The sequence below is a fragment of the Ornithodoros turicata genome, chromosome 2 (genome assembly GCF_037126465.1).
Source record: "Ornithodoros turicata isolate Travis chromosome 2, ASM3712646v1, whole genome shotgun sequence".
NCBI classification, from domain to species: domain Eukaryota; kingdom Metazoa; phylum Arthropoda; class Arachnida; order Ixodida; family Argasidae; genus Ornithodoros; species Ornithodoros turicata.
In genome coordinates, this window is record NC_088202.1 from 6100261 (window position 1) to 6124444 (window position 24184).

At 45.2% G+C, this 24184-nt stretch overlaps 1 protein-coding gene across 1 annotated transcript in view; it reads right to left on the reverse strand.

The window, feature by feature from the left end:
* Positions 1-3441: 3441 nt before the first annotated feature.
* Positions 3442-24184, reverse strand: part of LOC135383041 (methanethiol oxidase-like) — a 65995-nt gene continuing 45252 nt past the window's right edge. The window contains exons 6-9 of the mRNA XM_064612681.1: positions 22073-22194; positions 21930-21995; positions 7248-7393; positions 3442-4243 (exon numbers count right to left, since the gene is read on the reverse strand). Of these exons, the coding sequence (XP_064468751.1) occupies positions 4081-4243; positions 7248-7393; positions 21930-21995; positions 22073-22194 (497 nt within the window). The 3' untranslated portion in view covers positions 3442-4080. The remainder of the gene's footprint in view (positions 4244-7247; positions 7394-21929; positions 21996-22072; positions 22195-24184) is intronic.

A 24184-nucleotide genomic window follows, 5' to 3' on the forward strand; every position in this document is an offset into this window, starting at 1 on the left:
CTAACAACAATTGCTTGTGGTAGTGTGGCGAAATGGAATAACGAGCCTTGTAGACAATTTACTTGGCAATATATTTATTTATATCTCATAGGTTGAAGAACCCAGTGTGGTGTTACATAACGGAGGGGCACGTAATCATACAAGACCGATCACCAAAAGGCCTTGCTTTGGCTAGATTAAAATGTGAAGCGACTGTAACATAACAAATGCTGCATGGTGGCGATATGATAGGTTCTCCTCACGAGTTGTCGCCACGGTTACGGTTAGCGGAGAAACTGCATATCCAGGTAACAGGAACAAATTTTTATTACGCTACTTTGGCCAACACGCGAGCATAGAGCACAGTGTCAAAAGCCCTTACAAAATAAAAAAATACCTCATCTACGTGGACCCAGAAATCAAGACAGTTTGAAATGCTGTGAACGAATCCCACTACGTTAGTTTTGCCTGAATACCCTTTTCTAAAGCCATGCTGGAATTAAAAAAAAAAATCGACAGACTCAACTTGTTTGACAACGTGGTAGTACAGGATGTGCTCCATTAGTTTACAGGGAACCCTAAAAAGTGGAGCTGGTTAATAGATAGAAGGAGCATAGTTGTCACCTCTTCTGAAGACAGGAATTAGCTTGAGACCTATGTCCTCGACTCGCACACATACTAAGAACCTTTGACACAGATTAACGTATCTTCGTTCCAGCTCTTTCACTTTCAGACGTTCATCTCTGTTGAGTGGTCTGTCGTTCTTGTAATACAGATTGGAATTGAAATGCAGGTGCATAAGGGATGCTCTGAAAGAAAAGTGTTTGGTTTTAGTCCTCTTAATGTTTCCGAAAATGAAAACAAACTTCACGGTGATTATTCTTTCGAAATGAGCAATTCCAGGATAACAGCAAAATATATATCTCGCCATATCATTATATCCACCTGGCACTTCAATTGAATAATGGCAGTTGAAGATGATGATGATCCAATTTAATGGCGCATAAGCAACTCGGGCTATAGTGCGCCAAAACCATGGTAAAACTGTGACTTGTTAAATATCAGATAATTATACTAAAATAATAAACTTTGTTGGTTGGAAAATTGAGATATAGACAAAAACATGATATGATAAAAATAAGCAATGGAAGAAAAGGCAATTGTTGGCTTTGTGTGACTGATGTGGAGTTTGCCATACTACGTGTTGAATAATAATGTACGCTGTAGCATATAAAATGCAATCATACACACGCTCAATATGTGGTGGATATGTGAAACCAATATACACATACTTACATTTTAAACTTTCTTGAAAAAGGCAGTCAAAGTCTGTCAGATCTGCCAGATTCTATACAAAGCCAGTAAGCACAGTGTGGAATGACTGATTCATCTTTCGAAGGCAGAGGTGCAGCTACCACGACGCTTCGTCATCTCAATGCTTCGGAGCGGCATAGCCTAGTAAGAAGCCATCAGAAGGATCTCATAAAGATAACTTGGTTGAAAAAGTGGAGGGTTCTGTGGGATATGTAAGAAAGCATACGCGTTACACGACAGCTACGAGAATGATCGGCTGCATCTGCATGGTTTTCAGTACGTAGACTTGGAACTGAAAATAAATGTGCTAACCTTGTTGATGCTACTTTTCCGTCAGGACCACACGAGAGCACATTTGGTTTCTTTAGTTGAAGGTATCATCCGGTCCCCATGCTCCTTCGAGATGCAGCAGACAGAATTTCGCTGAGGCGAGTGACTGCCGTTGCGGTTCGTCGCTTCGCAGCAGATCAAGAACAGTACACCGCAACGATAGGTGAAACGTTCAGAATATGGTGACCAACTCGAACACCAACCCAATGACCCGAACAAAGAGGATGAACCGGGAGTCACACAAGTTCGCAGTTCGCAAGCTCGGCATACAGCATCCATTACAGCTGACCGGATACGGAAGCATATATCGAACGCCGTGTACAGATTGAAAAGAAAATCGTAGAAACTGTTGCAGGTGATAAATGCAGGGTATATTTTTCTTTTTGAGGCTCTGTAACAAAAACATATTAACGTAGAAATGCCATTTCATGAAGGAAATTGACAGATATTGCGCGACCACGTGACGCGTTTGAGCCAATTGTGGGTGTTGCGAGTGGCCCCCGTGTTGACGTCATCTTTATGGTGGGCCGGGGTGGATATTCTATATAAACGTATGTTTTCTCGGTTTGACGCTAGGCGTGCTGCACTCGGATGAAGTCGAATGTTTAAAATTCGAGTTTAGAGAAACCGTGGGGTTTTAATGCGTGAATTTTCACATGGAGAGTCCTTGTTGGGTGCTTTATCGACTACAAGTACGAAAGAGCTCCCACAGTTTCTGGTCAGAGTCCCTTTAAGGGAAGCGGAGTCACCTTCAGATTCGGACGATCCTGACATAACCGGCGCTCGCCGGCTTGCTCGCCTTTTCGACACTCGCCGATGAGCTGCGCGGGAAGACGTGCTCTCATTGGTGCAATTGCGCGTGACGTTTTCGGGGTTTTGGGGGTTTTTCGTAGAAGAGGGGTTTCCGGAATGCGTCATCTGCTCTTACTATGTATTTAATCAGATATTGCTCAGCGACCTTACGCGACCCAAAACCCATTCACGACCTATTCATTTGGGCTTTCCCTGCCATTGTCAGAGATCACCAAGGAGTATCGTGGTACTGAATTTCAGGGATCGACCGAAATGGATGTGGTAGTCTCTTAAATTTAAAGGGCGTTCAAGAGACCTGAACAGACCAAAGACAAAAGCGGCTTCTTTTTTTTTCTTTTTTGGACAACGTCTTAGAGGGGACCCTGCGTTTGAGCGGCCATTTCACATTGGTGACCAATACCATACGGGAACTTGAGACCAGTGTCACTGCACTGACCGCGAACGTCGACCTGATATGAACGAACGATTCGCGACCATAACCGACGGTCTCATATGCACCAATAATGTCAGTGGACGCTGACCCTTCATTTTGGGTGACAAGAGGCACAACTTACAACCCGACAGCTTGGAAAGGAGACCTAAAGTAGGTTTGACGTCAACGAACTGAGCCTAATTTGTGAATCTCCTCCTCTTCCTTTTGTTTGAAAGTGCACAAACGTCCGTGCCAGTACTGGACCAAAGACCTCCGGCTTTTTTTTTTTTTTTTTTGCCTTCTCTTCTTTGGCTGAAGAAATTGAGGTATGACAGTGCACAACGTACGTATTAGAGATGGGACGAATCCAGAATTTCCCGAATCTGAATCCAAGGAAGGTTCTGCGGATTCACGAATCTTAAGAATCTCGAATATTTCGAATCATTTCTTAATAAAGAGTCCAAACAGCCAGGAGAAAGACACTTCTACCGAAAAGTGTTTTGAAGGAGAATTTGATACCTTTGTTTTATGAACAACAAATTAATTAACAGTTTGTTTTCAGAAGAAAACATATCCATATAGTTCTTCTTAAGTGTAATTTATTTAACATGTTGTTCATCGGCCACGGGAAGTACATAAACGCTCGAGGCTGAATTCTTTCCAAATATATAAGAAACAGTTAAAAGCAAAACCATGTTACTTCTAAACTTGTAATGTCAGAGCTTTATGCTGTGGTTTTTGCGAGCCCCGTGGCAGGCCGGCCAACCAGGCTTTCGGCGGACACCGGTGGCGCCAATTTAAAGAAGACAGAAACAAACGTGGTTAGTAGATTCGGAAGAGTCGATTGAGCGTTTTTGGCACTGGGATTCGGGTCCCCAAATCTCCAATCCCTGCCTAGGACTCGAGGATTCGGTTCGCCCATCCCTAGTATTTATTCTGCCGTTGCTCACATTTTGAATACACCGTAGACGTTCCTAATGTGAGCAGTAAATGTGCCTATTTGACACTTTTATTGCCCATTATAGGTGGCTAAAACGAAGTCCGTTTGTGCTTGGACATCCGTTCTCTAGCTATGATATTGCACAACATCTCGTTGGCAGCTCAGAGCTGGACATCGTTTTGACGCAGATATTTTTGCAGTTCGTGTCAAATGATTTTTGTATTCGCTCTGAGAGAGTTATTATACAGTCATTTTCTTATAAGTTGGAACAATGCGTAATGATGCTTCGTTCTTAAATCCATACATCTGACGTTGAATCGCCGCCAGGGAAACGTATTTCATGGGCGAGCACTGGTCCTTCCGGTTCTGCACCGAAGTCTACGAGGCAGTTTCGATTCACATCCAATCCGCCTGTCTTCGTATTCACATTAATTTGCATCAGCATGGCTCCCTTCCTGAAAACAAAAAACGAAACAAAAGCACTCATGTCACAATTATAATTTGGGAAAGCTCTTTAAGAATAGTCAAAATCTCTGCAAAGGTATCTGCTTGATGTCTCTATCACCTGACACTGACATGACTTTTCGAACACAAAATTTCCAGGAAAGAGTAGTGAAAAACATGCTATAACACCTGAATAAAATACAAGCTGCAAGATGCGACCACTTACGAGCTTCTGTTACTTTCACAATATTTTAGTCTGGAAGATATGTATGGCAATATCCGATAACACAGAGCTATCTTACCGTAGATGCCAATGTTCCTGCACTCCTGTCAAGGGGGAAATCGTACAGATCCCAACAAAAGTTTACGGAACGCGCGAGCAATGCACCTTTTCTTCCAGCCTCCAGCGCAGCTGCGGGCGGCAGCGGACTCGCTCACTCGTTCAAGGGGTGGACGGGTGTGGTATCGTCTGTGGACAAGACCGCTTCCGCCCGCTGCTAGGGTGCAGCGCTAAAATGTACACCGCTCGCAGCGCGGGTTCCGCAAACCTGTCTCCACCGCGTCCGCATACCTGTATGCTGCGAGATACACGTACGGGATCTCGGACACATCATAGTCAATGTCGTAATCAATACCTACTAGTACAGCACTGTGCACACTTAACACTAACACGACCTCCGTACAATCGGTGGCCCCAATAGAAAGTGCGCAAGGGTTCGCAGTAGTAAACATGTAAGTCGAAACCTGACCTTCATGTTTGCAACTTGCATTGTCGGGAACTATTGCGCACTTTCTACTGGGGCCATCGATTGTACGGAGGTCGTGTTACTGTTAAGTGTGCACAGTGCTGTACACAAGGTTGCACCTCAATGATTATGTATGCCTAGAGTTGTCAATCCCAAGTCATTTTTGCAGTCCTGGAATTTCGGGATTTTTCGGTGTCAATTCCGGGATCCCGGGGCGGGATTTCGGGATTGGGACGAGTTCAGATGGTGCTTCCGAGTATAGTACTGCGCGGGTCAGAATTATCTAACCCGCAACGGACCCGTACACGCATGTTCAGATCCGCACCCGACACGCAACCCGCGTCCCGTTACAAATTCAGACCCGCATCCGTCCGCAGACCGCATATTTTTTCGGAATGCCCACCCATATCCGACCCGCTACCCGCAACGCGATGAACGTTGACGAGTAAACTGAGAGTATACTCCCTATTTTATGTCTCGTGATTAGATGTGTTTGTGTGTATGATGTCTTGTTCGACATCAGCGCAGGGGGTAAAAAGGTGCAAACGTGTGTTGGTTTGTGCATGACGATACGTAGCGCGACATGGACAAAGAAGGACATACAGGCGCTGTTGCACCGTAATGGTGTGAGCGTTTGCTCCGCTCTTGTCAGCGACGTTTAACGTCATATTTTGAGCGACTGCAGTACAGTCGTGTAAGTAATTGAGCAACTCTGTGTACTTTCTAATGGTGTTTTTTGTAAAATGAGTTGAGCGCACTTGACCCGCTGCCCGCTCCGCCGTCATCAATGACGCCCGCACCCGACCCGCTACCCGCACGACACCAAAAACCTAGACCTGCCAGCCGCAACAACGTGAGGGTCACCTGCAAGTCCCACGGGTCGTGCAGCGCTCTACTTCCAAGTCAATTTACCCAGCTCAAGTGACTCTATCGGCGTGTTGTGCGCAGTTCACGTGCGCTTTGTCAACTCTACCTTTTCTTGAAGGAAAGCACTCGAAAATTGCAGCGTAACCAGTGACGGCGAAATGGTTACACTTTTTTCCTGCTATGATAATGCCACTCCTTTTTTAGTCATCTGCAATTCACTGTTGCGCGTGAAAAGAAGGCGAGTCCCGCTACACTTCCAAAGCAGCACAATGTACTGAAAGTCGAGTGCAATAGGGGTGGACGGGTAGGTCGAAGACCCCGAACAGACTCCTGAAACTAAACAACATTGATAATGATGAAAGAACGAAGTCACTGATAAGACACATAACGCACACCCCTATTGCACTCGACTTTCAGTACATTGTGCTGCTTGGGTTGAAGTAGCAAGAAATATTACTTTATAATTCTCTCAAACGGTGTAACATTCCGCTTGAATGAAGAACAGCAACAACAACAACAACAAAAACGAAAGGAAAGAAACGAAACACTAAACGGTTTCCAACACCGTCGTTGCGTGCTTATCACATTGTACGATGATTAACACGCAACCCGAGAAAGCACAGAACGTCGAGGGTGGTGTCTCCGAGTTCGGAGTGAACTTTTTTTGCCAATAACGGCTGCCGAACTGAAGGTCCGTTCAGCTCCTGTGCTAGAAGAAACAACAGTCAGCAAATATCTGAACGCGCGTGCAGGCAGCTGTCCTCTGCCACCTCCAGTCATAAAAAGTGCCATTTCCTTACGAAGGAGTGAGTCTGTGACTGATGGCCTACAAGTGTTTGATTTTCCTGTCAGTCTCACGAAATCCAGGGATTTTCCGGAAGAAATCCCGGGACGTCAACGATTGGCCGGGATCCCGGGACTTCGGTATTCGGGATATCCCGATTGACAACCCTATGTACGCCGATCGTAGGACAAATACATCTTGAATTTGAGAAATACCGTGCTATAGACGCAAAAGCTGCGGAAATTTAAATCAGATTTTTTGTGAGGGAGGGTAGGAAATTTTTGGCAATGATAACGACGCAGAGGGACAAAGAGGCAAAGAAGTCTTTTTCATTGTTTTTAGTTTCTTTTCGAGCATTTGCATGTCTAGCGTTTGTGCACTACTGTTCAGTCGCTACGTTCTACCAGTGCATCATATTCTCACTCAGACGGTTGACGTGAAACCATGAGTGTACCTGGTGCCAAGGGGCAAGGTAATCAAGCGGTCTTTGTAATTCGTCGTGCTCTTGTAAGGTTTGCGCTTGCATTATACTTCGCGCGATACTCACGAGTGTCAGTAATCGCATGTTACATTTTTGGGGTCGGCGTGGCTGTCTATGCAATAAGGTAAGTCACTCACTGTATCATATCTGGGTAGAATATCGTGTCCCAAGCTGCATAAAGTGACGTGGTAGCGTACAATCTCTCGCCGTCTAAGCTTAACTGTAGCATCTGAGGTGCCCCCTGCAGTGGCCTCTTCTTCAGAACCAGTCTTACGGGTTGATCCTGGAAAACGTAGTGCAACACACATCAGTCCAAAATTATCACGAAATTTATCTCAGGGACGCCAGCAATCGACACGCGAAGATAACATGAAACCATGGCTCTGCAGACGAAATGGTAAATACATAAAGCAGTGTTGAATCATTCGCTTCATTTTTTCAGGAGCGGAGGAGCGATTCTGCTAGATTTTAAATTGATAGCGGAAAAGCTACTAGCGTTACAAATTCCCACCGGCAGACACTTTCTCGAGTACCGCCACCCCTTCCGATACTTTCCATAAAACATCAAACAACGACTTTATTTTGAGATAATGAATTAGGAGTTTCAGCGCAGAGGCGACACGCTCCCCATTGCTGGTTGTAGTGTGATCCAACATAAAACCTACAACACGGCACGAAGCGCTTGATTTTTATTGTTTTTTTGCTTGCCATTTGGGCAGCCATGTTTGACAACCCTGTTGGATATCAGCTTGAGTTGGCTGTTCACGAGCCTGTGGATGCTAAGATTTGCCTTCTACGGTGATTGTACTTATTCAGTTCTTCTGTGTTGTTGGGATCAAGCGTCGTGTGTGCCTTGGTACGTACGCTACTCTCGGCGTTTGTTACATCCCACCAAGCAGAAGTGGTGATGTCTTGCGTACCAATTGTTCGAAAAAAAATTACATAATAAACGTGTCTTCCAAAAAATGAACATCAGCCTGTCTTGACTTCTAAAAAGGACACTTTAGCGCAATACATATGCAGGTGCTTGTGCATGCAAGACACAAACTTAAGTTGACAAAATTAAGCTGGAAATAATTCTCCGACAAGGCGTTCCATTCCATAACGGTTCTGGAAAGACAAAAAAGATCGTGTAAACACATCTGTTTTGCACTGAAAAGGTGTCAGCTCGTGCGAACGAGACTGCCGCACAGGACGACGATGCCACTGCGTAATGCAGCGCTCGGGATCTAAGAGGAACCTTCGATTATGTTATATATGTAAAACCCTTAACCTATGCTCTTTCCTTCTATATTCCAGGAGTGAAAGACCAGATATGTTTAATAGCTCTGAGACAGACTGCGTCCTACGGCAATTATTATAAATGCAACGTAGCGCCATGCGTTGAACTTTCTCTATTTTTGTGATATCAACTTTAGCGTATGTGTCCCAGACCACAGATGCATATTCCAATACTGGTCTAACTAGTGTTTTGTATGCATTTAACTTCACGGTTATCGGTGCTAGCATAAGTTTTCTTCGGATAGCGCAGAGCTTTCTTCTATAGCCTTAGAACATATATTTCCCATGTGTTTCGAGAATTTCAGATTTCTTGCTAAGTTATACGTAGACACTGAAATTCAGCTACAAGTTTGCATCGGCTGCCGTTTGTGATTTGCAGGGACTAATACGGGAGCGCGTGGCTTGCTTGCATGCCAGCGCCGCCTTGTGTCGATGCTGGGGTGGAGACTGTAGGGCCATGGTACACGAGCGCCTCCTCTCGACAGCATGAGCTTCGGAGATTCGGTGTAGTAGGATGGATCACCTGCTGTGTAGTAACCGCGTGTGTGCGTTATCTGCCACGCTTTATCTAAATGCCGGTTTCTGGAAGGGCGAGCTTGAGGGGCACAATATTATGGAATAATTTTGAGGCGTATGCAAACGCTGTAGGCTCACCCATGTATGCTCTGAGCGTTCTGTTCATTATGATATATGTTATCACAGACATTTTTATTTTGTTTCATGGTGGTGAGGGAAGATTTGGTAATGTGGTTGTGTGGATGCAAATACTCCAAGGGCACACTGATATTTTTACTGGCATACTGATTTTCTTATCGCTGAAATGTCTGCAGAGTAGGTAACTAGTAGGTGATCCGTGCGTGCTTGCCGAGTCCCCATCGAGAGGGGGTGCTCGTCTAGCAGGGCCTCAGCGTCTCCACCCCAGCTCGCCCCAACATCCACGCAAGGCAGCGCTGGCATGCAACCCAAGCAGCACAGCCGACCGGGAGAAGCAATGGGACCGTTGGCTAAGAACTGGCGGATATCGCCAACATTTTCCCGACTGCTTCCCCTTTGCTTGAGTGAGGAGAAACAAGAGAGTGAGGAGAAATGGGATTCTCTCCTGACCTGCACCGCCGGTCAGCCCGCGCTCTCAAACGCTCTTGCGCTGCGGTGGAGTTCCTGCACAGGACAATGCCGCCGCGAAGAGGATACAACCAGAGGAGGCACAGTAAGCGAGTTTCGCCGCCACGAAAATAGTGTCGCCGCTGGCATTTCCCGCCAAATTCCGGCTATTACTTTTCTATGGCTTCGTGATTGGCTGAGGCTCATTTAACCGGTTGATTCGCTCGCGTGCGTTCCTCTGAGGCGCCGACCCGTCTGACCGTTGTACAGCTGGCGTGGGCAAAAGGTGATTTCGTTTCGTGGATTTCCAAGATGTTCGAGACATACACGAACGCCGGAATGAAAGCTAAGCAAACAAACGTATGATGCACGTCAATGATCAGACGTTTAATACTGCCGCCTAACAGTGTGCATAAATGAGGTACGCCTTGTCCTGTATTACATCACTTTCTGCCGGTTATCAGTCATGACCTGGTTGATGTGCTATTCTGTATGGCGTTACTACAGCTTTTCCCGCCGATATTAATCCTCTTGTCGTACATTTTAATCCTTATTCCATGACATTTAATCCATTTACCATCGGAATTAATCCTCCTTTCATTAATTTTAATCCTAATTTCACATAATTTAATCCATTTCTCATGCAATTTAATCTACGTGACTATGTGTGGGCTACGTGACTTTTTTTGTATTTTGGGACAATTCCCACGTATACGGGTATTGCACATGCTATTCATTAATAATGCGGGTTTCTGCACCATAATGGGATACTGTGGGACGGTCATAGGTGGGCATTTTCCTGCGGCCTCACTCATCCTCACCTCACGAAGCACGGACTTTATCAGCCTCACTCACCCTCACCAAATTTTCCTCACCAGTAACTTAACCTCAGTCGCCCTCACCCTCACATTCCATTTCCAATTTTTCCCTCACGAACCTCACTTCAGGGCATCGGGATCCCGAAAGGCCTCACCATCGTCATCCTCACATGCCTTCACCTCATGAGGCTATTCACGACCCTCATGGCCTCACGTATCTTCACCTCATGAGGGTCCTCATCCTCACTTGTCCTCACCTCATGAGGGCTCTCATGGCCTCAGGAGTCCTCATCCTCACGTGCCCTCACCTCATGAGGACCCTCATGTCCTCACGGCGCCTCACGTACATTCGCCTGATGAGGGCCCACATGGCCTCATGTGTGTTCAGGTCACTAGGAGACACGTACGTGAGCCTCAAAAGAACTTTCCGTCATGTTCACATGAGACGTCGGCGTTTATCTACTGTGTCGGTAGTTGGTACTAATGATACTGCGCGGCATTAAACTGTTTACAGGGTTTCGTGCTGTGCTTGGATAAATGTGCCGACAGTTGTTACTGTCACAGTGAGGTTTAACGTTAGTGTTTGGTATCAGTAAAGTGGAGCCCGATATACTACAGTGCAGATGTACCGTTACGGAAATGATCGGGTGATGGAATAGTGCTTGAAGAGATCCTGTACTCGATTCTCAGAACCGTATGACGCTGCTGCCAGAATCGGAGGATGCGCTCACAGCTGAAGTGTTTGGGCACAACGATAGTACTTAATCGCACCTGCAATCAGGTCGTGCCTTTTTATTGTTGTTTTTTTCTTCTCCTTCTTTTACATTTCAAAGGCGCGCTACAGTCGCGGGGATTCCAGTTTTCCTGGCGTCGTTTTGAGGAGACAAAAAAAGATTTTGAAAATTCTTACAAGTCCATGATGAAAAACCCAAGACTGGGGAAAAGACGAAAAACAGACGACGCACACAAACTCTCAATTTCAACGTCTGTTTTTCGTCTCTTCCCCAGTCTCGGGTTTTTCATCATAGATCTTTTTTATTGTTATTTGATTGCTCTGCTTTGTTAGTTCCTTCCTTAGTACTTCCTTCATTATTGCTGTCGCACAGACTTTGGGGAGCCCGGTAAAGGCTGCTTTATATTCAGCTTTATGCTGTTAAGAACAAGAGATGTCAAAATTAAAAGAAAGCCTCGTTACATTCCCAGCAGCGGTAACGTTTGTTTAAAAAGAAAATACCAAAACACTGCACATGGCACCTTTGGCACGACACAGCACGCGTGTGTCCAGTTGCAATCAATCGAAATTAGCGGGGGAAAGCAGCTGCACGCGCTTTCGAAAACGCGGTACAGGGCCTCCCCAAACGAGGCTGCTATTCCAGTGAACAGGCAGAAAAACGAATCCACAAGAGGTAGTGTGGCGCTCAAAACACGACTTCGAAATCGTGTTCCCTATTCTCGGGGTTTTATCTTATGCAACAGCATAATGTGACCGCGAGTCATGACTTATCTGTAGACTAAGAGAGTCATGACTTGTCTGTAAGGTCACTAATGAAAAAGTCGCATGCCCCTTTGAAGTGAGATTCTTCATGGTAGCCTTCATACAGGGTGGTCCACCAACCCTGATAGAAATTCATAGTATAAAACGTAGGCCCTGGAGAGACATGCGGTGAAGGGATTTTTTTCTGCCAGTAACTTTTGTCACATATTGGTAATATTTTTATTTCATTTTAATTGACGGAAAGTTAATTCCTTGAATTGAACTCCGAAATTTTCCAAGGCAATCTAACGTATTCTTTGCGGTTCCCCGTCGTCATTTTACTCAGTATAGCGCATAACCCCCACTCCTAATGCAATGGCAATTGCCGAAATAAATTCGCCGAAAATCGTGGAAATGAGAGCCCTTGGTACCCCCTCTTTTTTGATGGCTCTAAGTTAGAGCGCAAAGCTGCGAAGAAAGGAGGTTACATTGACACGCCACACGAGGGGGAAAGGGCTACAAACCCAACCCACAGAAGAGTTCCGCTGCCAGGTATCAGCTTTGCCCACGTCAGTTTCAGGGTCGCGCTCTTTTTCCTTTATTCGTGTTTTGCTCAGTGAGTTTGTTTGCTTTTGGGTGCGTATGCGGCCGTTTTCACTCTGACCGCTGATAGCGGTCTCGTAGTTTTTCTACACCACCTTATTGTCATGAACCTGTGTATGTGTGTGAAAGAGAGAGAGAGTTGTATGCGCGAACGCCTGTCAGCTCTCTTCTTTTTTCAATTCGTTTGTTTCAACATGCTACGGATTTCTTCACATTCGACACACCTCCTGTGTACTTTGATTAGGTTATCATTAGCGTAAAAGTGTTCGAAGCGTCGCCATCTGCTGCAATGCACAGGTGGGCTCTCCGAATTGTATCTTCCACGGTCCTTTTTATTTCGGATCTGGAAAGCGACGAGCAGAAAGCAATGATTTTCCCCTGCTGGTCAGCCGGCGATCGTGGTTCGCTTTTGTATACTTCGTCTTTGATGCGACCCCAGAGGTAAAAGTCCATCGGCGTTAAGTCAGGAGACCTGGCGGGCCATGACACTGGACCAAATCGGCCAGCCCACTTCTCCCGGAACATGTGACGGAGCAGCTGTACTGCACGCCACGCGCTGTGAGGTGGAGCCCCATCGTGCTGAAACCGCACGCGGGTCTGTTCAGCAAGAGGCACGTCATCAATAAAGCTGAACACGGCATCTAAAATTTCGCTACAGTAGCGGTTGGCATTTTGGGGTCCCGTGAAAAAGATTGGCCCAATAATGGCTCCGTTATAAATCCCGGCCCATACATTCAATCCCCACTCGTACTGATGCTTCAAGTCCCGTAGCCAGTGTGGGTTTGTTTGGCTCCAATAATGCGCGTTGTGTCGATTCACTTGAGCGCTATGGCAGAAGTGGGCCTCATCAGCCCAAATGACCCTGTTCACAAAGTTTCTGCTTTCCTGGGTCCGACATCGGATCGAGTTACTGAAATCCAGCCGTTTCTGGTTGTCGCCCGGCTGGAAATGTTGATGAAGGCTCACGTGGTATGGGTGGAATTTGTGCTTGTGTAGTATCCTCAGCACACTTGACTTTGATGTCTGTACTCACTTTGCCAGGGTGCGCAGACTTTACGTGGAGATCATCTCCTACTTCTTTCAGTGCCTGGTCTGTTTGTGTCGACTCACTGGCAGAGATTGGGTGGGACCGGCTCTGGGTACCTGAATGGAAACTTCCTGTTGTGGACAGTCTCACAAATGCACGCCTTATGGTACAAGAGCTCACCACCCTAGTTCCTGAAAGCATTTCACTGTATTTGAGGACTGCTCTGTCATAGTCCCTACCTGCAGACCCCAGAGCAATGATCATCCTTGTTTTTTCTTGGTTGGAATACACGGTGCTTGCCATCGCTGCCGTTTACTCGTTCACTGCATTCACTGAGACCGGAGTGCAAAACGTACCAAAAATGTATTTCCTTCCCTACCTGTCAACACGTTGGGTGACCTCATGTTTGATAACATAGCTCTGATTCCCGCACTCAGCGCGGGTGTTGTTCCGTGGGAAAGGCTTGTAACCCTTTCCCCCCTCGTGTGGCGTGTCAATGTAACCTCCTTTCTTCGCAGCTTTGCGCTCAAACTTAGAGCCGTCAAAAAAGAGGCGGAGCCAAGGGCTCATCTCCACGAATTTTCGACGAATTTATTTCGGCAATTGCCATTGCATTACGAGTGGGATTATGTGCTATACTGAGAAAAATGACCACGGGGAACCCATTTCCGCAAAGAAAACGACAGGTTGCCTTGGAAAATTTCGGAATTCAATTCAAGAAATTAACTTTCCGTAAATTAAAATGAAATAAAAATGTTACCAATATGTGGCAGTTATTGTGTATAGTTATTATACCAATATGTGGCAGGCACGAAGTTATTGGCAGAAAAAAAAATCCCTTGACCGCATGTTCATCCCGGGCCAACGTCTTTTACTATGAATTTCTATCATGGTTGGTGGACCACCCTGTATGTGGAGGAATGAAACCTAAGAACGGAACATGGCGATCCTCGAAGATCTTCGAATTTCCATTGGCCCTTCGCGCAGAGTGATGTCATCTGACGCACACCTTCTCCAAGCGAGGGGATACAGTGGCTTCCCCTTCATCCGTGAGGCTCTTCACGAATGGACCCATGACCTCATCCGTGAGGTTCCTCACGAAAGGCCTCACGGCCTCATCCGTGAGGTTCCTCACAAAGGACCTCATGCCCTCAACCGCGAGGTTCCTCACAAAGGGCCTCACGGCCTCAACCGTGAGGCTCCTCACGGAATACGTTGTACCCTCACATATTGATGGCCTCACGACGACTGGCCTCATGAGGTCCCTCACGGTGGGCCTCATGAGGGACAATGCCTCACGACTGTCCTCATGAGGAACTTTCAGCGTGGTCTGGCCTCACTCACCCTCACCTCATCGTCGTGAGGTGAGGGTGAGGCGTCCTCATGAGGGTCCTCATGAGTGAGGCCGCCCAGCTATGGGGACGGTCAATCTGGATTGTGGTATTGTGGGACTATTCCCATGTCTACGGATTTTACCCATGGTTTTCGTTAAAAATACGGGTTTCTGTACCGTAATGGGATACGGTGGGACTGTCAACCTCACTTACGATATTGTGGGACTATTCTCATGTGTGCGGGTATTACCTCTGCTTTTCATTAAATATGCGGGTTTCTGCACCTTAATGGGATACTATGGGACAGTCTATCTGGATTACGATATTCTGCAACTATACCCATGTCTACGGGTTCAAATTGCGGGTTACTGTACTATAGTGGGACAGTGTTGGACTGTGAATATCGATTACCATATCCTGGCACTATTTCCATGTCTACGGGTATTACGCATGCTTTTCATTCAAAATACGGGTTTCTGTACCGTAATGTGATACTGTGGGACCGTCAACCTTGAGTACGATATTGTGGGACCACACCCATGTGTCAGGGTATTACCGATGCTTTTCATAAAATGTGTGGGCTTTTGCTTCGTAATGGGATACTGCGGGACTGTCGATCTAGATTATGCTATACTGGAACTATATCCATGTATATGGATATTCCCCCCGCTTTCCACTAAAAACGCGGTTCCTTGCACTGTAATAGAATACTGCGTGTCCGTCAGTCTGGATTACGAGATTGTGGCACTATTTCACTGCCTACAGGGTGTGCAAAATTAAGCTTTCACTAGCACTTTATAAATAGGCGAACAAAAGAAAACTGGCTGCTATTTTTCCGTTCCTTGAGTAAGAAACGAGTGCTACATAATTAGCAGCACCTGTTTCTTACACAAGTAGCGTAAAGTTATCATCCGGTTTCGTGTCATCGCTGTGTTTGCGTAGCGCTCGTGAAAGATTAATTTTGAACACCCTGTACTACAGCTTTTTCCGGCGTTATTAATCCTCTTGTCGTACATTTTAATCCTTATACCATGACATTTAATCCATTTGCCATCGGAATTAATCCTCCTTTCATTATTTTTAATCCTAATTTCACATAATTTAATCAGTTTCTCATGCAATTTAATCCAAGTGACTGAGTGTGTGTGCCATGACTTTTTTGTCTATTTTGGGACAATTTCCATGTGTATGCATACTGCACATGCTTTTCACTAATATTGTGGGTTTCTGCACCATAACGGGATACTGTGGGACTGTCAATATTGATTACAATGTCCTGGGACAATAAGCATGTCTATGGGTATTCTCAGTGCTTTTCATTAAAAACATGGGTTTTCGCACTAATGAGATACTGCGGGACTGTCAATCTTGGTTAGAGTATTTTGAGACAATTCCCATGTATACGGGTATTGCACATGCTATTCATTAATAATGCGGGTTTCTGCACCATAATGGGATACTGTGGGACTGTCAATCTGGATTGTGGTATTGTGGGACTATTCCCATGTCTACGGATTTTACCCATGGTTTTCGTTAAAAATACGGGTTTCTGTACCGTAATGGGATACGGTGGGACTGTCCACCTCACTTACGATATTGTGGGACTATTCTCATGTGTGCGGGTATTACCTCTGCTTTTCATTAAATATGCGGGTTTCTGCACCATAATGGGATACTGTGGGACTGACGATCTTGATTACGATATCCTGGGACTATATGCATGTCTACGGGTATTCCACTTCCTTTCTATTAAAAACGTGGTTATTTGCACTGTAGTGGCATACTGCGAGTCTGTCAATCTGGATTACGATATTGTGGGACTATTTCCGTGTCTTTGCAGGTTTCTGCAGTATTACGGGATACTGCTGGATTTTCTATCTTGTTTAGGATATTGTGGGACTATTCCCATGTTATCGTATGTTACCCATGCTTTTCAGTAAATATATGCGTTTCTGCACTGTAATGTGATACTTTGGGACTGGTAATCTTGATTACGATATCCTGGGACTATAAGCACGTCTATGGGTATTGCCCGTGCTTTTCATTAAAAACACGGGTTTTTCCACTAATGGGATACTGTGGGACTGTCAATCTGGATAGCGGTATTGCGGGACTATTCCCATGTCTACGGATTCTACCCATGGTTTTCATTAAAAACGCGGGTTTCTGCACTGTAATGGGATACTCTGGGGCTGTCAGTCCTGATTACAATATTGTGGGGCTATTCCCACGTCTACGGGTATTCCCCGTGCTTTTAATTAAAAACGCGGGTTTTTGCGCTGTACTAGGATTCTGTGGGTTTGTCAATTTGGATCACGATAGTGTGGGACTATTTCCATGTCTACGGGTATTACCCATGCTTTTAATTCAAAATGAGAGTTTCTGCACTAAAATGGGATATTATGGGACTGTCGATCTGGATCACAGTATCCCATTACAGTGCAGAAATTCCTGAAATTAAATTAATGTGAAATTAAAAATACTTAATGAAGGCATGGGTAATATCCGCACGCATGGGACTATTGTGGGAGTAGTCCCACAATATCCTAAACCAGATAGATAGTCCCACAGTGTCCCGTTATACTGCAGAAACCCGCATTTTGAATGAAAAGCATGGGTAATACTCATAGACACTGAAATAGTCCAACAATATCGTAATCCAGATTGACAGACCCGCAGTATCCCATTACGGTACAGAAACCCGTGTTTTTAATCAAAACTATGGGTGAAATACGTAGACATGGGAACAGTCCCAGGATATCGTGATGAAGATCGACAGTCAAACTGTATCCCATTACGGTACAGAAACCCGTGTTTTTAATCAAAACTATGGGTGAAATACGTAGACATGGGAACAGTCCCACGATACCGCAATACAGATTGACCGTCCCACAGTATCCCAATATGGTGCAGAAACCCGCATTATTAATGAAAAGCATGTGCAACACCCGTAGATATGGGAATTGTGTCAAAATACGGTAATCAAGATTGACAGTCCCACAGTATCCCATTAGTACAAAAACTCGCGTTTTTAATGAAAAACAGGGGGAATACGCATAAATATCTTGTAGTCCGGATAGCGCAATCAAGATTGCCAACCCCAAAGTATCCCATTACAGTGCAGAATCCCACATATTTAACGAAAAGCATGGGTAATACCCGCACACATGAGAATAGTCCCACAGTATCCCATTACAGTGCAGAATCACATATATTTAACAAAAAGTATGGGTAATTCCCGCACACATGGGAATAGGCCCACTGTATCCCATTACAGTGCAGACACCCGCATATTTAACGAAAAGCATGGGTAACACCCGCACACATGGGAATAGTTCCACAATATATCCTAAACCAGACAGACAATCCCACAGTATTCCGCTATACTCCAGAAACCTGCATTTTGAATGAAAAGCATGGGTAATACCCATAGACATGGAAATAGTCCCACAATATCGTAATGAAGATTGATGGTCCCACAGTATCCCATTACAGTGCAAAAAACGCGTTTTTAATGGAAAGCACTGGGAATAACCGTAGACTTTTTTATAGTCCCAGGATATCGTAATGAAGATCGACAGTCCCACATTATCCCATTACAGTGCAGAAACCCGCATATCTAATGAAAAGCATTTTTAATAAAAGCATATGTAATATCTGTACACCTGGGAATAGTGCCACGATATCGTAATCCATATACAGAGTCCCACAGTATCCTATTACAATGCAGAAACCCACGTTTTTAATGAAAACCATGGGTAATACTCGTAGACATGGGAATAGTCCCACAATATCGTAGTCCAGATGCACGGTCCCACAGTATCCCATTATGGTACAGAAACCCGTGTTTTTAATGAAAAGCATGGGTAATACCCATTGACATGGGAATAGTAGCACACTATTGTAATCCAGATTGACAGACCCGCAGTATCCCATCAGAGAGCAAAAACCCGCGTTTTTAATGAAAAGCACAGGGAATGCCCGTAGACATGCTTATAGTCCCAGGATATAGTAATCAAGATCGACAGTCCCACAGTACACCGTTACAGTGCAGAAACCCGCATATTTAATGACAAGCTTGGGTAATACCCGCACACATGGGAATAGTCCCACAAAACGTAGGCCAGATACACAGTCCCACAGTATCCCATTAGAGTACAGAAACACGCGTTTTTAATTAGAAGCATGGGTAATACCCATTGACATGGGAATAGTACCACAATATCGTAAATGCGATTGGCAGTCCCACAGTATCTCATTACTGTGCAGAAACCCGCTTGTTTAATGAAAGTATACGGAATACCCGTAGACGCCCTTATAGACCCAGGATATCGTAATCAAGATCGACAGTACCACAGTATCCCATCACAGTGCAAAAACCCGCATATCTAATGAAAAGCATGGGTAATACCCGCACACATGGGAATAGTCCCAAAATACAATAATCCAGATTGACAGTCCCACAGTATCCCATTAGGGTGCAGAAACCCACATTAATAATGAAAAACATGTGCAATACCCGTAGACATGGGAACTGTCCCAAAATAAATAAAAAAGTCACGTAGCCCACACATAGTCACGTGGATTAAATTGCATGAGAAATTGATTAAATTATGTGAAATGAGGTTTAAAATTAATGAAAGGAGGGTTAATTCCGATGGCAAATGGATTAAATGTCATGGTATAAGGATTAAAATGTACGACAAAAGGCTTAATAACGGCGGAAAAAGCTGTAGTTGCGTTTTGTTCCGCTATTTGAATATGTCTGATGTGTAATACACTGGTGTGCATGAAAAGGAAAACAGCATGTATCGCGTACGCCGGACTCCTTGAATTTTGTCATTAGTCGACATGTTGGCGCGTAACGATAGCATGTCTTACATAGCGTATTAAGCCAATTAGCGTTACCTATACTCTGGTTTACCATATGATTAATAGGTTCCTTTTTTTTTTTTTTTGCGTTCAGACACCGACAGCTGTTCGTGGCCCTGCGATTCCCGAGAGCATGTGGCCCCTGTCACCTGAAAATTATACAGTTGTGCTAGGATGAAGCGAATGACTCCTGCGTCTCATTACGTGCTATATATGTGTATAATAATATCTACTTTCTCCAAACCGAATAGTTTCCCTTAAAGATTGGATTATATGATAGTCACGCTTTCTGTTGTTCTGCAGTATTTTTTTCTGTATTTATTCTGCAGTATTCTGTAATAATCGTGTAGATTTACTTGCATTCAAATGTTGCTTCTTGTTTATATGTTTACCGTGTCAATAAATTTGTACATGTGAATTCCTTCGTCTTCTGGATTCTCGTTTTCTGCTTCCCGATAATATTAGCACCAGCTCCGGTGGCGCAGCGGTAACGCGTGCGCTTGGAGACTGGGAGGTCCGCGGTTCGAATCCGCGGGCCGGCTGTGCCGTCTGGGGTTTTTCCTGGGTTTCCCTCACATGTGTAATAGGCGTATGCCGGCACAGTTCCCCTGAAGTCGGCCCATGGACGCAGCTATCCTCCCCCCGAGCGGATTCCGCTCGGTCTTCCACTTCACCCTTTCCTCTCCACCACCTTTCCCTTCCCGAGAAACATGCCGCCTAATCAGGCAGGCAGACCTCTCGGGTTCCTCCCAACGACACTCCTCCTCGATAATATTAGCAGATCGGCTGGCGAAGCGCCCTGAACAGAAGGAGGAGGGAGGGAGAATCCGAGTGAGAGGGTATAGATTGCGTACGCAGTGCACATGCGCAGTTAGATCAGTCAGCGCGCGCTTTTTGGCGCCGTTTTCCGGCTACTTCTTCGCGGTTCGCTACGGATGATCACGTGGCCAAGGGGGGCGGTGGTTTTCGTGGCGAAACTGTGGAAGCTACAGCTGCACTCCACTGATACAACCATGTGATTTCTACATCGCGCAGTCGCAGTTGGAATAGACCGTTGAAGCGCGACGTTCCAAATTCTCTTATCTTTCGACCTCATTGATTTCTTTTTGTGGTCTTGTTCATACATCTCGCAATCACACTATTTGGTAATGTGACTATCATAATGTCACGGATGAAAACAGACGACCAAGACGGCGAATAATCGGCGAACGCTTTATTCTAGCTGCTTAGCTGACTAATACCCCTGTCAGACGTACTAATTTAGTGTCACTTATTTGAAGTGCACTCCGTCCTGTAATGTCACTTTCACTAGACTCCTGCTACACGGCATAAGTAAGTGTCACTAAGCAGTCATGATGATGACGATGGGCGAGCTTGAACTCCCACCTAACATCGGGGAGTGCGCCATGCTTTCTTGGTAAAATCATTTTTCTTACGTCCAGAAACATTTCATAAAGATTTTCTTCGCAGTTGAAGTCGATTGAACGTCATAAATATAATTGTTGCGAACCAACACAAGTATATTTATTTGACAAATTTTCAATCTTCTTCTTCACCTCTTTGGTGGTGTTTACTACGTCTTGCGCGTGCAACTGGCCCGTGATGTCAGCATACACTTTCGCGTTTCGCTTGGTCCTCCCATGTTCTGATAGCATAGGTTTCTATCTCAGACCACGATGCCCTGTCTTTTTTGTCTTCCATTATTCAGTGCTTTACTGCGAGTATTTCGCGATTTCGCCGGTAACACTTAACCACCGTGCAATGTCAACAAATATGGCTGCCGCGAAGTGGATTACGAACTCTACTGGGCAGTCTGTGGACGAGAGTACCAGTAAATCACGCCAAAAATCCCTACGTCTTTCTTATACAAATCAGCGCTGTCTTAACAAATTTGTCCAAAAATAAATTTTGATTGGGTTGTTTCTTTCGTTTTGCAAAAATAAGCTTTTTGTTACGCAATCCCTGTACGGTAGGCTGTACGGTAGGCTATACTCGTACCTTATGTGCTAATATGCATCAAAGTGCTTGTAATCCTAGTTTGTACATCTCCTGACAACTCTATTCGAGCGCCTCCGTGCTTCTTTAAATCAGGACTGATACTCTATCCTTCTTTGCAGTAGTTCATCCCGACCTCGCAGTGTCACAAAGTACTGCTCTCACATTGTAACCGCAGTCAACATGAGTGCTACCATCCCTGAAAGTGCGACATGGTTGCTCTAAAGGCCTCAGCATATGTCTACCTGGTTTCCAGACAGATACGTTTTAATGCGCGCCACAGAGAAAAACATGCCATTAAATCGTCGGCCTACGTCAAGTTCTTGGTCCTCCGTGACAGTTACGGCACCTCCCCTGTAGATGCAACCGCCTGTATCCACCTAAAATGCAGCGATATTCCTCATAACGAACAGCTCGATCGAAGAACATGCAATACTACTATAGTTGATCCGTTTACCTTGCCCACTAGTTGAGGTCGTCTTGTGTCGGTGATGTCATATTGTCGGACATCACCGAACAGCCAGCATGTAAGATAGAGAAAGCGATCGTCCAAAGAGATCAGAATGTCTGTGATCACGCCTGTATGTGAAAAGAATAACATAATTAGGTTGGCATGCACTTGTGAGATCTATGTTTAAGGTTTTAATTTCCTGTGACGTACGAGGGAAAGAGATCTGAAAAAGCATTCTTCAAAAACCGGTGTTAATCTTTCTCGTTATTTTGAACGGGTGGCGAAGTGAGCGTTCTCGGTTCTCGACGACCGCCCTACATGATTTAGTCCAGTGCAGGCAATATTTTTGATCAGCATACTACCGGGGCGCATCTTACGGTGCCTCATCTGTAGAAGCGTGTTCATCAGCGCCATAAAATTTAGAAAACGTCCTGACCAGAAAGAAATCATTTTGCAATTATTCATTATGTACCAGATTTCTCACCGTCGACTTCTCAAACTTCACCTGCAAAGTTTAACTAGAGTATTTCTTGAAGCATGCGACTTCGCTCCCACAAACTAGTCGTCTTCCCTTGTCGCTCAACCTCTTCAGCAAATGCCCTAACAGCCGCACTATCCGCGAGAATGAAGGCACAGGGAGTTGTTGAGTCAGTCGTGTCTGAAGCCTCCAGACGAGAAATCACGATGTATGCGTCCAAAATAAAGCCTACGTGCTTCTCGCACATCAGTTTGAACTTGGACCTGGTGTAGCATTGAATAAAGAAGTAAAATGCAAGCGAGCTGGTGTACACTTGAGGTTGGCAACATGTCCCTGAGCTTGGGGGAAATCAAACAGACAAAACATAAATCGCAAAGCACAAGACTTGCTGTTCATATGTGTATTTTGCCTGATTGTCTTTCCCCAGGCTCAGGGACATGTTCCCAATGCACTCGCACAACGACAGACGCTCTTTTTCGAAACCTGTTTTCGTTTCAAGGGAGCTTAGGTTCAGCATGAACACCAGAGAGACACTGTTGTCATTACCAGGACCCGTTGAGATGGGTCTCACACTTGAGTCTGATCTCAAGCTCGTACTCATCGTCTGAGCCGGTCGCATAAAGCAATTTTGAGAGCAAAGTTGAGATCGCGCATGAGCACGTTCTCGTGTATAGCGTTCTCAGATTTTCACACAGGTACATACCACGCTCAAATGCGTTCTCAACTTGAGAATAACCACTCTGCTTAGTGGATAGGCGGTACACCTTCTTGATCTGTCACTTGCATGTAGCCAGTTGCTTTGTAATGGACCATGGTGCTTCGTCGCATATGTTCTGAAATGTTTGACCTATTCGTTTTTCAACTTCACCTGACAGTTATAACCTTCCTTCTGTTTTATTCGGGTTCCCTTTCACCGCTGTTCAACCGCTGAGAGACAGCGATGAGGTACAGACGCATATAGTTGCCGTCTGCAAAATGCAAAATAACAGAGCACACGAAGCTTCGTGTTCATTTTATTGAACAGAACTACGTTACAATCTCGTGAAGCTACTGAAATATCAATGCAAATCTTCACGATGTTGTATCAACTCACGCACTGAATGAAACGCAGACGACAGAACCTGTCACCATTTCGAAAAGCGGAGCTGTATATATATATGCCTTCCGCAGATGAAACGATGCTGCGCGAACATATTGCACTGCACAGATGCGCGATACAGTAATATTTGACCCTACCTCCTATAGTTTGACGCGGCTGACACTCAGAGGCAAAAGACGACGACCGACAACCACAAGAAGTAAACAATTTCCGAGTGTCGTAAAAGCAACCCGCTCCGACATCCGAGTGTACGGAGCACATCTGTCCTTCATGACATTGGACCGTTGAGGCAGCGTTCACACGGGGCAACTTTTTCCAGCAACTATGAGCAACTTTGGAGTTGCTGTCAGCCGGCAACCTCCAGCAACTCGAATTGCTCAGAGTTGCTGCGAATTGCTTGCCGACCGAAAACTTGAGAAGTTGCTCGTGCACCGGCCAATCAGCGAGGGGAGCATTGCCACGTGACTCCCGATTGCGTTGTGGATTTTGTTCGTGGATTTATGGGTTCAAATCCTGCAGGTGCAGCTGAGAAATAACTTTT